Source organism: Macrotis lagotis, chromosome 4 (assembly GCF_037893015.1).
Source record: "Macrotis lagotis isolate mMagLag1 chromosome 4, bilby.v1.9.chrom.fasta, whole genome shotgun sequence".
In the NCBI taxonomy this organism is placed as follows: domain Eukaryota; kingdom Metazoa; phylum Chordata; class Mammalia; order Peramelemorphia; family Peramelidae; genus Macrotis; species Macrotis lagotis.
The window spans coordinates 91,570,544-91,586,922 of NC_133661.1; the positions used below are offsets into that span (position 1 = coordinate 91,570,544).

A 16,379-nucleotide genomic window follows, 5' to 3' on the forward strand; every position below is an offset into this window, starting at 1 on the left:
GCCTTTCTTTATATAAGACCAATTCCAAAAGGATAATCTATTTTAATCTATTTCAACACAATATTAAGGAATTACATAAATTACAAGATGAGCATTTAGTGCTAAACTGGTCAAATAATATATGCTATTTATCACACTTAGAACCACTGGAGATAAAAATAGATGCATAAATAGACTACTATATTATCTCTGTATATTTCTTGAAGCTTAGATGCCAAATCCTTCAGCTTCATATTTTGAATTTAGAATGTATAAAACCTGTATAGTCTAGATTTTATATCAGAATAAAAAGGAAAGCAGAGCATTCCATAAAATAGCAAAGAATTCCTTTAAATTACTATATACTCTCCATTTAAAGGTATATAATTATTTAAAATGCTGAAAATCTGTTGGAAACTACATATAACATTAAGGTGAATAGAGGCAAAAAAATTTTCAGGTATTGAGCCATTTGGATTATTAAGGAATACATCCTGAAATGACCAGTCAAATTGTTGAAAGGTTTCCATTCCACTGATGTGAGGATTAGATGTTCAAACTTCCTAAACTTGATTGTGATTAAGAAAGTAATTCCCATAACAACGGGTAGGAAATAGGTAGATGGGGAATGTAATCAATGTATGATTATAAAAACAAGTCATTTACATACTGGGAAGCCTACCTTCAGGTTTTCTTTTCTGTTACTGTTAATACTTATGATTGTTTGGAGTAACTCATCACTTTAAAAACTTACTAGTCATTTTGTTTCCAAATGTCAAATATTACTGGAATTACCAACTAATTGTGATGTTTCTCAGTTTAGGTATGGTCAGAGATCCTGGTTTGTGAATAATTGTTATCTCAATGGCAATAGATGATATAACCAAGATGTTCCTTCATCCCCCTGGGGAAGGGCATATTACAATTCTCTATTACCTATACTAAAAGTGGTCCTTATTAGCAAGCTCAGATTTCATTTCAGAAAACATAACTCAAATCAAAGCCTATACTAGAGAGTGACATATTTTTTAAATACTGGCACTTCAGACTACCCAAGTATTCTAGAACCACTTCTCCCTAGTGTTATGTAGTAAGTATAGTCTTTAAGAACTAGGTTCAGCTTGCAAGGAGCATTAATCTTTGCAGTGGAGAATGTGTTGAAGGAATAAGGTTGAGAGAATGATAAACTACTATTGTTTTGAAATGACTAAGACCTTAGGCTAGTATCCTGAAATGTTGGAGGCTCATTACTCAGTTGATGCAGGTGGTATACAGAAACTTGCAAAGTATTTTCCTTAGACTGATTTCTCCAATCACTCATCTTTCTCAGATTTGATTGATCTGCAAGGTTTTCAGACAAGGTAGTTAGGGTTAACTGTCCTTTGCTTTCTGATAAAAAATAAAAATTCTGCTTTTCACCACAAGCTCTATATAGATTCATCAGGAAATATGACCAAAGTGACAAAGTAATGGACAAGTTAACTTACAGGAAGAATGAATGCTGGGAAAGCTTTTTCGGCCCTCAGACACCAGATCAGGATCACCTGTGCAGTGCATTTCAGAGTTCATTACTCCATCTGGAAAGCAGCGGTAAAAGAAATCGGGACGAGGTCTACAAAAAACACCATGGATATTTTAAATATGAAAAACTGCCATTGTCATTTCGCCTCCTACCCAAACCTCTGTCATCCTCCCTTTCCCCTGCCTTCCCACCACAAAAAAAAAAAAAAACTGATGCTTAAATCCCCTATGTCTGTAAAAAAAGTCAAGGGGCTTCTTTTGTAGCACTACATAGTCCTCTAATGAAGCTAATAATGAAGCTAATAAAACTCTGGAGGAGGTTTGACACTGTGCTATGTTAATGATATCTAAGTATCTCACAGTCCCATGGGGTCCTAGATTCCACATCTTCCTAAACTTCATGTACTTGCTCAGAATGCTAGATCTTATTGAGTCTGACTAAGAGAACCCAGAATGTCCTAGAAATAGAACACTATTTTCTGCTCTGGCTTGGGGACTGATAGTGAAATTCTCTAGTTACCTAATTCAAAGATCTTTTCCCCCTAATGGGCTCTGTAGATGGGTTTACTATTTATAATATTTCCAAAAAAATTCAAGGAAACAAAAAATTCAGTTTGTTAAAAAGGAGGGTTAGTAAAGCTGAAATGAATGCAATAGAAAACGCCAGTTCCCAGTCTATCCCTGGCAGAGTAATAACCAATCAGCATCCATGAACATGGAGGGCTGAAATGAACCATCACATTGCTCTCCAGTGAAAGCCAATGGCTTGCCATTCCTGCCCAAGTTCAGGACCTCAGATTATAGGAGACTTATAAGAGAATGTAAAGATTTATCTGCATAGCTACCCTATCAAATAAAATAGAAGGAACTGTTTAAATATTCTATCAAAATGTAAAGAGTTTGCCCTAATTGGCTGGAAAGGATTTTCCTTAGACTAAGCAGCCTTTGTACCTCAGTAGGAAACGAACCATAAATTGTTAGGTTTCCTCAAAAATTCGAAAAACAACTGAGAATGGACAGCAAAGAGGCTTACAGAATAAATGGTTGTTGAACTGAATTGCCAAGGATTGTGGCCTAAGTGGCCTCTTCTTCAGATTAAGGCAGAAAACCTACAGGCCTATTCCCATCTAGTACATTCTAATCAAAGATCAAACTGAGATGTCATTACACAAGTTTGCCTACATCACCTTAATATTTAAAGCCACTGTTTTCAACATTTCAGGACTTACCTTCCAACTATTAATTTAATAGTATTTGTGCAGACTCCATTCAGAGCTAGAGCCAAGGAAACCGCTACAAAACAAAACCAAACAGACAGAAAAATAACAACCTGGCTAAGAATGAGCCAAAAAAAGTAACTGTTAGTTCACTATTATTTATTTAATTGATGGCCTTAGAAATATGAGTCAAGTAAATTCCCCCAAAGATAGAAAAAGAAGAAAAAAACCTGATTTTAAGATCATCATCATCATCATCATCATCATTATTATTATTATTATTTAGAGGGAAATTTAAGGTTGGAAGCTCCTCTCTTTTAGAAGATTTGACTGATGGAAATGAAATTTAATTAGGACCAAATAAAAATACCTCATCAAATTCCCTTTCAGTTCAAAATGCCCTATTCTTACTTACCTAGAAGCTCAAATTCACAACCTATCTATCACTGCTTGACTTGATTCAAATTGATTGACTACTGCAGCATATTCGTGGTTCTTTTTATTGGTATCAAGACACATTCCTTTTTATTTTTCTCTGGCAACCTTCTCAGGCATAATTCCAAACTGGGACAAGCACAGCAGCTGTAATTCCACTTCAGAATGCACCACTGGCCCCATGCTACTGTCTCATTGCTGACCATTTCATCACACTCCATCACCACCACTGCCACCACCATTTGTCCATCTGTTGTTCCCCACCCATCTCTCTGCCTCTGCTAAAAGAAGAAATCCAGAAGACTGGTTATGGATGTCACAATATTTTGTCTGCATGATTCCATTTTTTACATGAAACAGAAGGAATTGCTAGAATATTTTATTCAAACATACTGCAAAGAAATTGTCCCCAAGTGACTCAAAAGGATTTTATTAGACTAACAACACATATTTCAAAGGATGCTACAGACATGACTGGAAGAACTTTTTCCCTTCATTGACACCTCAGAACAATACTTCTTTAGAGGGATTGCACAGAAGGTGCAGTTATTAAGGCTAATTTTATGAAAGATCAAATGCCTTTGATAAGTAATAAAATGTATATATCTCACCTTCCATTTCTATGATTAATAATAAAGATGGTGAGCCATCATTTTCCTAAGGCAAGTATTAATTCTTAAAGACTCTCTGAGGTTTGTTCGAAGAGAACATGATGCAATCCACTGTGAGATGTGAGCTTATCTTGTAGGGAAGGAAAAGGGGACATTGAAGCACACCTTGGAAATCACAATTAGTCTGCTACTGGGGAGGGAGGGTATCATTTAATAGATGTCATGCTCTTTAAGTTTAGAACTATGGAGGTAAGAAAGACAATTGAATTTGATTAACAAAGCCAAGACTAGTGAATTAAAGTCAACAGGCTGAGAACTTGGGAGAAATAAATTAAACTAGTATATTCACCAAAGTAAAATAAAGAGTCCAAGTATCAGATGGCAACTGACTGCTGGTGATGTTGGCAGAGAGGGAGGTAGAGGCTTTCTGGGCTCAGGAGTGGATCATGAGTCAGCAATGTAGGCAACTGTGATGCAGAAATAGGATTTTGTACTAATTCTAAGTCACATTATGATTATGATTATGATTATTAATTATTATATCCCATCCTTTACAGACTCCAATTAAACAAAGACCTCTTTTCACCATGCTGAAAAGATAACTGAGGAGGCCTTGGAGCTGTGAGACACAATTCTTTGCAGCCATTGCCTCCATTTTCTCACCTCTAATCAGACTATTTGCAGGACATTTATGGTTATTTTCCTAGTATGGATTCCTGAGGTTACCGTGAATGGCTTCTGCCTTTTTCTGACAAGAAACCTATTGTGCTTTCCTAGCTATGTCTTGGCTAGCATTTTACCTAACACTATAACACTATACCTACACTAACTGCAGGGTTAATATTGTACAAAACAAATCCTGAGAAGCATCACAGATGTCCAGAGTGAATGCATTTGCTGTGCATATCCTCTAACATCATGTGCTTTGGTGGTCTTTTCTTGCATAGGGTGCTTCTTATGAACAGTTATTAATTTTCTTTTACTGGTCAGTTCAGCAGGATTAACCAAGCATGAAGCCCACCAAAATCAATCATAAATGCTTTCCTCTGACAGATGATAGAGGAGCACTGGAGCAGAGTTGCCTACTGCTGGTAAATGTATCTCTAGAAGTCAACTTACTGTCCTAGAAAGCAACAAATGTTTTTCACATGTGACACAATCTAGGTTGGATCGAAATAGAAGACTCTTAATGATTTTGAAGGAATGATCATGCTAGAATAGTTCCCCCAAAGTAGAGATAACTCAGGAAAATTTTCCACTAGGGATTACCTTCTTCTTGTTATTCAACAATGATTTAATTCAGAAAAACTAATTTTTAACCTCTTACTACAATACCAGTTAAAGGAAAAAAAATTAAAAATCAACTTCAAAAATTTATATGGTCAGTTTATCCTTTGGATTTGTCCAACAATCACCTATAAGGTTACTAGTATTATTGTAAAATTAGTGTAGCATATATAATCTGTATCAAACTGTTAATCATTTTAGGGAGAGGGGTAGGATGGGAGAGAGGGAAAAATGTGGAATTCAAATTTTTATAAAAATTGCCTTTACATGTAATTCGAAAAAGTAAAATACTACTAAAATTACTTACATCATAAAAAAGTTAATGTGAGTCTTTTATTTTAATACTGCTTCATTATCTATCCTGATTAGAAAAACTATAGGCTAATTCTTACTCTTTGAAATTCAGTTTCATTCAGTAAAAGCTGAATATTACATGCTGATGCTACAAGGCAGATAAAAGCTCTGTTCCAAAGATTTTGTGGGCTAGGGCAAATTCCGTTGAGTCAAGAAAAGACATATTAAATGAAGCGATTCTTATTAAGATAATATTTAAAGTTAAAACTAAAAATTTAATCAGAAACCCAATGTATAGAACCATCCGAACCTCTTTAGGGAAACTGTAGAATACTTGTTTGCTTTAAACGTGTACATATTTGTATAGCTTTCTATTAATCATCCTAAAGATGAATAGATAAGAACTAGGCATAGAACAGAGTTCTCAATAATTTTTATAGAACAAGTTTCTATTTAGTCAGGAAAACAGACCATGCAATAATATAGCCTACTATTTTAACATATAGGAAACAAAGTATATAGTATGCAATTCTCAAATGTCAGGCTAAGGGAGATTTACTTGAGAGTGAAAAGGTCTAAGGAAAGTAACTTAAGGTACATATTACCAAATGGTGTATATATTACCAAATGAATAACCCAGCTCCAAAGGGAAGCAATGAATTGTAAGTATAACCATAAAAGGCAAAAAAAGAAAATATTTTAAAATAATAGTGTGTCTTTGCATTTGAAGTCCAGGGAAGAATGTGCAAGGCAGTTGGGGGAAGAAGGGTTATATTTTCCAATGAAGGCACTAATAATTACATCTCCAATGACCCAGAAAAGCCCAAGTCATGATATCCCACGCATAAACATTTTCTGGTTTTCCAGGTTATCTGGTTATTCAGGGTATACATGCCTGAACACTGTCCTCCAAGGTGTAATTATGGCCCTGTGATTTGACCCTATTTATCAAAGAACAATAGAGATATATAGTTTGGTGTAGAAAGTTTATCATGGAAACCAAAATTAAACCCCAATACTCTCTTCTAATTGTCATTTTTTAAAAAATGGTTATAAATAAGATTACAAAACATGATTTAGGGGAGAATTAGGAATAATTATTGAACAATGTATCAATTTGCAAATAATTGAATTCAGTTGCCTTGACTGATGAAAATAAAAAGAACACTGTAGACACAAATGGGTTTATTTTGGTAATTTAGAAAAAAATGATTTGATTATTTCCAAATTCAATCAAAGGCTTAGAAGTTGACTGGTAATGACAAAAATAATGTAAATAATGTAAAAGTAGTTAAACTGTCTGTCTGATCAGGGCCCAAGGCAAATAAGCAGTTAAAATACAGTTCCTTACAAATGGTGGACATTTAATAAATTTATGGATTAAATATATTCATAAAAAAACATGAGACTTAAGTCTTTAGAACTTTTCCTTAACAAATAAAGATAATCTTCCCCTCCCAAAAAATACTGTGAGCATTTCTGAGAAGAGGGGAAGGTGTGAAAGAGGTTAGGAGGTATTAGTTTTATTTGCTTTTTTAAAATTTTCTTAATCAACTATTTGATCATCTAATTAATAGACATTTAGTCTATGGATGGCTTCTACTTTTCCAGAATAGATACTATTAAACATATCTGTGGAGAGTATAGACAACAAACACACTTCAATAACAAGGTCACCCCAAAACATTTTCTTATTGAAAAGGGTTATTTTTGACCAAAAAAATAAGAATTCTCTACCCTTGCATGAAAAGAATTTGGTCCTCATATAGTTGGTGCAATGAACAGTATTAACAAAAGGGAAAAGAAAATACTCATAGGTACCAAGTGGCTACACATTAGACAGAAAAATTGGGTATCTTGTTAGTCAGATATTTAACTGGACCAGAAAAAACTCAGTTGTGTGTGCTTTGAGATTCATTATACCTAATAATGATCTAATTGATTTCTTTTTCCTCATTGAAAGAATAAATAGCTCATACTTTACCTAAAAAGGCCTCTTTAATTTCAGTCTTGTCAGTTCGCCGGATGATTTTCACCACAAAAATGACTGCCAGGGGTGTGAGAAAAGAGATTGCCTGTAAGAAAGCACAAATAATCACTCATATGAACATCAGTTACTGTCAGAAAAGTTGACTGGTCATTAGTTCCAGTTAATTTCATTAGAGTGACCAACTGAATTATATTTATTGAACTAGTGACCTCAAGCAAAATTGGATGATTTATAGTCATACATAAAGCATTGTACAGACTTAAAAAGTTATATGCCCTAATTGTGGCTTATAATTGATTTGTGATTGCTGGAAATCACATTTAAAGTGGTAGCTTTTAAAGTCAAAATGAATAATCCATAATTATGATGACTCAGCTTTACCAGAAGCTCCACCTGTGATTTACATTATCAAAGGAACTCAATTATCTTCTATCTGGTTATCTCTTTCTCTTTCTCTGTCTCTCTCTCTCTGTCTCTCTCTCTCTATTCTCTCTGTCTGTGTGTCTGTGTGTGTGCATGTCCCTGTTTGCTGCCTGTTTGTCTTTCTCTCTGTCTCTTCTTTTTTCTTTAATGACTCTTAGACCAAAAGGGACTTCTAAGGGTCAAAACTTTTGTCTAATCTTTTGTGTATATAATCACATGGGAGCAGATAGAGAAGTCCAACAAGGGGATGTGCTCAATTCTACAGTAGAAGACACAATCCCAGTTCCTAAAAATACTAACAAAGGGAGAAAGAAAAATGAACTAATTGATGTTATCTATGACAAAAAAAAATTCACTGCTAGGTGATGCAGTGGATAGAGCACCAGGTCTAGAGTCAGGAAGAGACAAGATTTGGACTTGGGTATTTAAAAGGAAACACTCTATATAGGATGAGAGGAAAGGAGTAGACTTAGTAATTTTTAAAATTAGAAGAGTTAAGGATGAAGATCAATTTAAAAAAGCAAATGGGGTAAGGAGGTGGCCAAGAAAAAGTAAAGAATAGACAGACAGACAGAAAGACAGTGATTTTAATAGGATAAGTAGAATAAAGTAGGCAAGGGACTGGATTGGAATAGGGAGAAAGAGGAAAAGGGGGGGTAAATGAGTCAGAAAATGCATTTAAGGAAGAAATTACCTGAAGTAAAAGAAATGACTGATTCATTAAGAAAAAAGGAGGGGGGGGATCAGGGACAAAGCCCAGAAAGAAGACTGAGCTTGCACTGTTTCATACAATACAAAGTTCAGATAGACAGATGGTGATGACTTTTCAAAAATTTCTTTTATAAAAGAATATAAAAACAAGAATTTATAAAGGTTAAAACAAATATAATCATAGTCTTGAAAAATGAATAAGATGAATTCATCCATAAATCAGCAGAGTGGCAGAACAAATTAGAAAGTAAAACCCAACAATTTGCTATGCACAGTATACAAATACACTAAAAGATTCACAAAGAATTAAAATGAAGTGTTGAAGAGAATGTATTCTGTTAATTAAAACCAAAATAGCAGCAAAGCCAATCACAATCTCAGATAAAATTACAGCAAAATATAAATGATCAATATAAATATATAGGAAGCTGCAGATGCTTAAGACATCACTGACAATTAAAACACATCATTATTAAATACGTGTTCATTGAATGGCATAGCATCAAAATTGCAAATAAAAAAGTTAATGAACTGCAAAAAAAGAAGCCTATTGTAAGATAATTATAGATGACTTCAATATTAGTATTAAATACAAAGAAATCTAACAGAAAGATAAATCAGAAAAGCAAATATAATGTCTGCTATTCTATTTTGTCTCTCACTGTGATCATGTTGGATTCTTCCCAAGAATGAAAGGTATGTCAAGACTTTATAAGCCATAAAAACATTTAATCGTAATATAAAGAAAAATAAACAGAAAAATACTTTCATAAAATATCCATGTATGATTTTAAAAAACACTAAAAGCATAGAAAAATGAAATTTTAACATATTTAGAAAACCATTTACCTAAGACCAAGAATCAGCAATGTTTTTATAATGGAACAATATTGGAAGCATTCTCAGTCAGTCCAGGGATAAAAGTAAGAATAAAGATGATCTATAACTCTATTCAAAATAGTCCTAAAATGCTAGCTATATAGTAAATCAAGCCAAAAAACAGGACTAGGCATAAACAAAGAGTGATCAATACTATATTTGCAGAAGAGATGATGTTCTATCGAAGCACCCCAGAGAATCAGTCAAATTTCAGTGGGATAGGGTGGCTAGGTGGCTTAGTGGATAAAGCACTGCCCTTGGAGTCAGGAGAACCTGAGTTCGAATCCGACCTCAGACATTTAATAATTACCTAGCTGCGTGGCCTTGGGCAAGCCACTTAACCCCATTTGCCTTGCAAAAAAACTAAAAAAAAAATTCAGTGGGATAAATGGTAGCTTTTATAGAAGTACCAGGATACAAAAACCCTCCACATGTTTTTTCTGTATGTTACTAATAAAACCATGAAAAATAAGTAGGGAGAATAATGTCTTTTAAGGCACAACAAAATAATATTATTTCTGAAAATTAACCTACTAGCACCTGTAGAGAATTTACATGAATATAACTAAAATAATTTTTACAGAAATCAAAGTTTGCATAATTTGAGAAATATTTTATGTTCATGTCTAAGCTTCACTAATATGATAAAAATGATTATGTTATTTAAATTATTTTACAGAATTAGGACTATTTGAATTTGGAGAAATAAGAGGTAAATTATCTCAAGACATCTAATTAAAAACAATAGGAAGAGGGGTCAGAGCTCCCAGATCTAAAACTTACAAAAGCAATAACTTTAGGAATTAACTGATGTTGGAAAGAAAATAGATCAATGAACAGATCAAGTAAGTAAAACCCAGAAATAAATGTGCACAGCAATCTAGGAATTTAATGAGTCCAAGAATACAAACTACTCTTGATGTGACTTTAATTTGAAAACTAATTCCGAGTCATCCCCTTCCCAACTTGGGAAGTCCTTAATCTTCCCTCTAATTAAAAATCAGATACCTAATTTATACCTAGTTTAAAAATCAGATACCTAGTTTATAATTCTGTTTATTGTTAGTTTCAATGCATAATAATTGGCCTCTTTTATTCAGGGTCCAATGCTAAGCTGAGCAGGCCTGGCCACAATTTGCTATGCAGTTGGTATGCATTGCTTAATAAACTGGTATACTCAGAAACCTGAACCTTTATTTCATCAATTATTTCAGATTCATCCTTTTGTATCAATCTTACAAAAAGCCATTCAAGACCTTAATGAATCTAAAGCTCCCTGTTTATGTAGGTCCTTTGATATTGATTCTTATGTAATAGATACAGATCAGGCTCTATTTCTTATTCAACTACATTTCCCATGATGTTTGACTCGAGTCCTTATGCAAAGTGGAAGTACTAGAAAGCTGAGAAATTGAGCCCTCCAAAATAGCTATGGCACTGTCGGAGAGTCTCAACATCATGTTTCTGACATGGAGAGAATTTCCCCAACATCCGTGGGTAGGTGGCTGACTTAGAGAAACTTATGCTTTATGATGTGTTCAATTAGCAAAGATCCTTGTATACCAGAATATAATTTCTTACTGGATCTAGAAATTGGTGAGGAAAGGAACCAAGGAACCCAGTTACAAAGAATAAGGAGCAAGAGGAGAGCGGCCCTGGCAGGTTCATTGGATCACAGATTTAGGCCTATAAGAGACCTCAAAGATCATTTAATCTACTACTTTCATGTTCTAGTAAATAAACTTAGGCCAGTCAAGGTAAACTGATCTGTACAAGGTTGACAAATAAAAGAAATCAAAGTCTGAATTTGAATCCAAGTCTGTTAACTCTAATTACTTTTTCTACTATTCACAATTCACTTGGGCAGCTCCAAATCTTTTCAAAAGCAATCTTGGTAAATGATTCTCTCAGAGACAGACATCCTCAGTAAGCAACTGGAGGAACTATTGGTTACCCTATCAGTAGTGGTAGTAGGGAAGGTATAAGGTCAGATGTGAACTTTCAGACTTCAAATAGAAAAACTAAGGTTCTTCACTATGCTTTGCTACAAGTTCAAGGATACTTTGGACTGTCTGCTAGATATTCAGTGTTCTCTGTGTTCAACCTATCCAGTAGGTACTCCCATGGTAGAGAAACATAAAGAAAAGATGATCTAATCAGTCCTACTAATCAGAATCCATTCCCCAAGAATTTCTAGAACTCAAAATGCTTTTTGTCAATTTATAGGAAAAAAATGACTGGTAAAATGAACTACTAGGAAAGAAATGCTCTAAAGGTGTCAAAAGATAAGTAGCAAAATTGCATTTCCTCTTTCAAGTAAGTTACATCGTATATCTGCAGGGATGATCAGCTTCAAGAATATAGAGTTTTTCTTGATTTGCAAAAATGATCAGAAAAATTAATTTGAGCAGATCTTTGAGGGTATAGTCAAGTATGCCCCTCCCTTTCTCTCTCTTGCCTTCCTTCGTTCCCTCTTTCTCTTTCCCCCACAAAAGTATTATCTTTTGTTGGGCAAAGTAAGTTCTTCATATTACACACCAACTGGAGCTAAGAGCAGTGGTTCTGCTATAACCTTTCATAATACTAAATAATACTAAAAATAATAATTAAATAATCACTTAATAATACTAAAACATTATTTGGCCTTTAAAATGCTCCTTCCTTTTTCAACTACACATCTATTTTTCAACACACTTCATCCAAAACATCCAAAACAATATATTAGATTGAATGTTTGAGTTGGTTGATTGTCTTGAGTAGGTAAGAAAGTCTAGCTAACATTTATAAAGTCAAACTTTTAAAACATTCCTAAATATTTCCAAAATTATTTAAAATAGTCTTTCTTCTCACTTTCTCAATTTCATTTGGAAAAATAAAATAATTGTGTATTATTTATATTAAAATGTAGCATATTTCTTATTGATATTCAAAATTAATATATTTTTAAAATTTTATTCTTTTAAAACAGTACAACAAACATTGATAGTTATAACCCTTCAAAACAAGCATTCCCAGGGATCCTCAATGATTTGTAAGATTGTAAAAGGATCCTGAGACAAAGAAATTTGAATGGTTTGGAGGACTTTGAAACAGTTTTAAAGTAAGAGAGTGATGGCCACCAGAAGCTGTATTTACCAATGGATGACTAAAAGTAAGACTCATTTTCTATCCATAAATAGGAGTTCTTGGCTTTTGCAAAGGTTTATCCTAGCCCAGGTGTAATGGAGTAATTCATAAATGGTCTTCTTAGACTATGTGATTTTGCAATGCCCAATTCTCACTTTAGGCCAATCAATGGTCACCTTCCATTCCACTACCAAAATTCTGCATAGTCCCAGGTAATAGCCCTAAGCAGAAGGGGCTACTACAATTTCCTGTAATAACACCAATGATAAACTAGATTTTAATTTAGCTGCAAAGGCACAAAAAGATCAGCTAATGAACAAACGTTGATCAAGTGCTACTATATGATGAGCATACAAATACAGAGAATCAAATTGTTTCTTGCTCTCAAGGTAATTACATATGTTGGGGGAGCAAACAATATGAGCGTATGTGTGTACATATATATTATATGTATATAGATACAGATATAGATATATAAATATATAGAGATAGAAATAGAGATAGAGACATATATATATATATATGTATATATATACAACAAATATACAATATAAAGACAATAATTTCTGAGGGAGAGGTAGAATCTGAGACATCATACTGGTCTGAAATAGCCCCAGAAAAAGACTAGGACAGAAGACCTTTCTTTTGTGAATTATTCACAATGTGGGAAACACTCTTCAGGGTCAACCTACCAATCTCTCCTTCTGCCCCATCATTTAATGCCTCCAATACAAATACAAATCTATTCCAATAATGGATCAGGTTTGCATATCTGGTGAAGGTATAAGAACTCTCACCAAAAAGTGAACAGCTCTTTTAACTGCTAGTTTTGAAGGCCTATTTTTTTTATGGTAAAAGCAAATTGTAACTCTTCTTCCCCTCAACAGATGATATTTATCAATAAAGATTACTCTATGTTTACTAAAATTACCACTACTTAATTATTTAAAGTGATGGTCTTAGAGTCAGGAAGAGCTGAATTCAAATCCTGCCTCAAACTGTATGGCCCTGGACAAGGCATTTAACCTCTATATTCCCTAGTTTTTCCTTCTTTAAAAATGGCAGGGATGATGATAATAATATCACCTATTTCTCTGAGTTATTGTGAGGATTAAATAATATCATATTTTTAAAGTATTTTGCAAATCTTAAAGCACTATGTAAATGTTGCTTTTGTTATCTATGTAGATATTATATGAGAGCATTTAAGTACAAGGCTCATCTCCTGCCCCCCCCCACTCACACAAGTAAGCTCCTTGAGGGAAGGTCCTGGTTTGGGATTTTTGTTTTTGTTATATGCTTGTATGATGAATAGCACAGTGTCTTTCATACAGCAGTCACTTAAAAATGAGTTACTGGGTTGAGCTTTTCTGCCTCCAAAATTAATCATTTTGTACTCAACCTTTTGGTGATAATATCTCAACTGCAAACTCACAATCCATTGCTGGGCACCTGCCAATGCTTGCCATCTCCTGGAAGAGTCTTGAGGAAATTTGATGTAATGATAAGTCATCTGATTGAGGTCTTGTAGAAAGGAGATAAAACTAAAAGAATACTTTGGATTTCCATGGGTAATTGGCCTAATTTTTTTTTCCTTCTTTTTTGTTGAGTACTTTAAGTTCTGTCTGATTCTTTGTGACTCCATTTGTGGTTTTCCTTGCAAAGATACTTTCCCATTTCCTTTTCCAGCTTGTTTTACAGTTGAGGAAACTAAAGCAAATAGCAGTATATGACTTACCTAGGGTCACACAACTAGTAAGTGTCGGAGACCAGGTTTGAACTCAAGAAGATGAGTTTTCCTGATTCTGAGTCCAGCTTTCTATTTATCACCCACCTGCCCATCTAGTTTTTTCTAGCATTCTTCTATTTTCTCTTTGATATGCATTTATTTATTCACTTAAAAAAAGGCACTAAGTATATTCTATACACCTTTTGGGGGGGGGATTGCAAGGCAATGGGATAAAGTGACTTGCCCAAAGTCACACAGCTAGGTAATTATTAAGTCTCTGAGGCCAGATTTGAACTCAGGTCCTCCTGACTCTAGGGCTGGTGCTCTATCCACTGTGCCACCTAGCTGCCCCCTGAATAACATCTTCTATTTCCAAGACTTCAACTATTGTCTCTCTATATATATGACTGCTAAATTCATAGATATAATCTTAATCCCCATATTAAACTCTAGACTCACAATTCTTACTGTTCATTGGTTAACTCCACCAAGATGTCATTCTATCACCTCATTAGCTCCCAAACTTCTTCTTTCTCCTGACATCCTTAATTCTATTAATGGTACTACCATTTCCATAGTTCTGATATCTCAGAATTACGTATAACTTCTCTCATCTCTTTCCTTGATCATGCCCTCCTTCTGGAAATTTTTAATGACTTTTCCTTGTTTCTCATTTTATCTGTCTGAACACTCCTTTCCAGTCTAAATTAGATCATCATTTGCATCTTATTTCTTATGTGTGATTGTAACATAGAGATGTGTCCTAAGCTCTCTTCTTTCTCTACATTCTCTACCTTAGGAATCTCATCAGTTCCCATGGATTCTATTATAATCTTAGCATAGAAGTTAAAAGCTACATTTTTCTAGAGATACCTACTCAAACCTCCCATCTAACCTAAGTTCTATCCCAACTTCCTGTTAAACATTTCTAGCTATATTTTCCCCATATGCATTTCAAACTCAAAACATGCAAAACAAACTATATTATCTCTTCCCTGAAATCTTCATCTTCATTTTTTCCCTTCCCTCTTTCTCACTCTACTGGAAATATTCCAAGATGAAGGAAAACCCATTAATGGAGAGTCTTTGGACCAGTCAATCTACTCTGAATCTTCCTATTCTTATCTAGAAATATCTCATTAGTTTTCTATGATAACAGCATGAAAGACTGTCAATTGTTTTGTTAAAATCTAGATCTGTATATGCATCAGTCATTATTCAGATATGGTGGACTCTGTGACCTAATTTGGGGTTTTCTTGGCAAAGATACTGCAATGGTTTGCAATTTCCTTCTCCAGCTCATTTTACAGATGAGGAAACTGAGGCAAACAGGATTAATTGGCTTGCCCAAAAATCACAGAATTACTAAATGTAGCCACATTTGAACTCAGGAAGGTCAGTCTTTCTGACCTAACACTCTATCCACTGAGCTACTTTTTGCTTCTCGGTTTGCTCCTCAGTAAAATGAGGATAAAGTAGGTACCTGCTTCTTAGGGTTGTTGTAAAGACCAAGCAATATAAGTACTTTCAAAAATTATAAATGCCAGATATTAGTTAATAATAAAAATCAAACTGTGATGGCCTATTCTCTGTGAAGAGATGGTAGTTCTTTGTAATCACTGATTCATATTCTAAATGTTCACAGCTAAACCTTTTAAAAGAAAGTGTTTGCCAGGAACTGAATTCCAGTTCAGTGGCATGGAGTTAGAATGATCTATCTTCTCATTTTTGCAAGTCAGGACATCATGGGATATTCTGAATTGGAATACTTTGCTATTTCTCTATTTCTGCCATCCTTGAAAGATTATTGCTCCTAGCTTAACAACCACATCTGCCAGTCTCTGAGTACCTGAAGATGTAATTCACCTGACTCTGGTCACTTGACCTTATCACAGACTGTAGAATCATAGGTTTGAGCTAAGAGAGACCTTAGAAATGATCTTGCTTCTTATTTTACAGACAATACAATGGAAGATATAGTGACTTGACAAAGTTCACACAGGTAGCAAAAAGCAAAGTCAGATTCAAAACAGGACCTCTAACTCCAGACCCAGTTCTTTCCCCTGTTCTATGAGTTCAGGATCTGTAATCAGGTTTCCTGGATTTTTTGTTGCCACTCTAACACTGCTGTATGACCAGGACCAATTCTCAAAATCTTGAATGGAAGCTTTCTAAAT

General features: G+C 34.3%; 1 protein-coding gene across 2 annotated transcripts in view; it reads right to left on the reverse strand.

Moving 5' to 3' along the window:
* Positions 1 to 16,379, reverse strand: part of PLPP4 (phospholipid phosphatase 4) — a 244,244-nt gene that overhangs the window by 104,010 nt on the left and 123,855 nt on the right. Inside the window, exons 3-5 of one of the 2 annotated variants that reach the window (XM_074233511.1) lie at positions 7,329 to 7,419; positions 2,730 to 2,793; positions 1,467 to 1,591 (exon numbers count right to left, since the gene is read on the reverse strand). In XM_074233511.1, coding sequence (XP_074089612.1) covers positions 1,467 to 1,591; positions 2,730 to 2,793; positions 7,329 to 7,419 — 280 coding nt within the window. The remainder of the gene's footprint in view (positions 1 to 1,466; positions 1,592 to 2,729; positions 2,794 to 7,328; positions 7,420 to 16,379) is intronic. The other variant, XM_074233512.1, reaches the window with a different exon arrangement.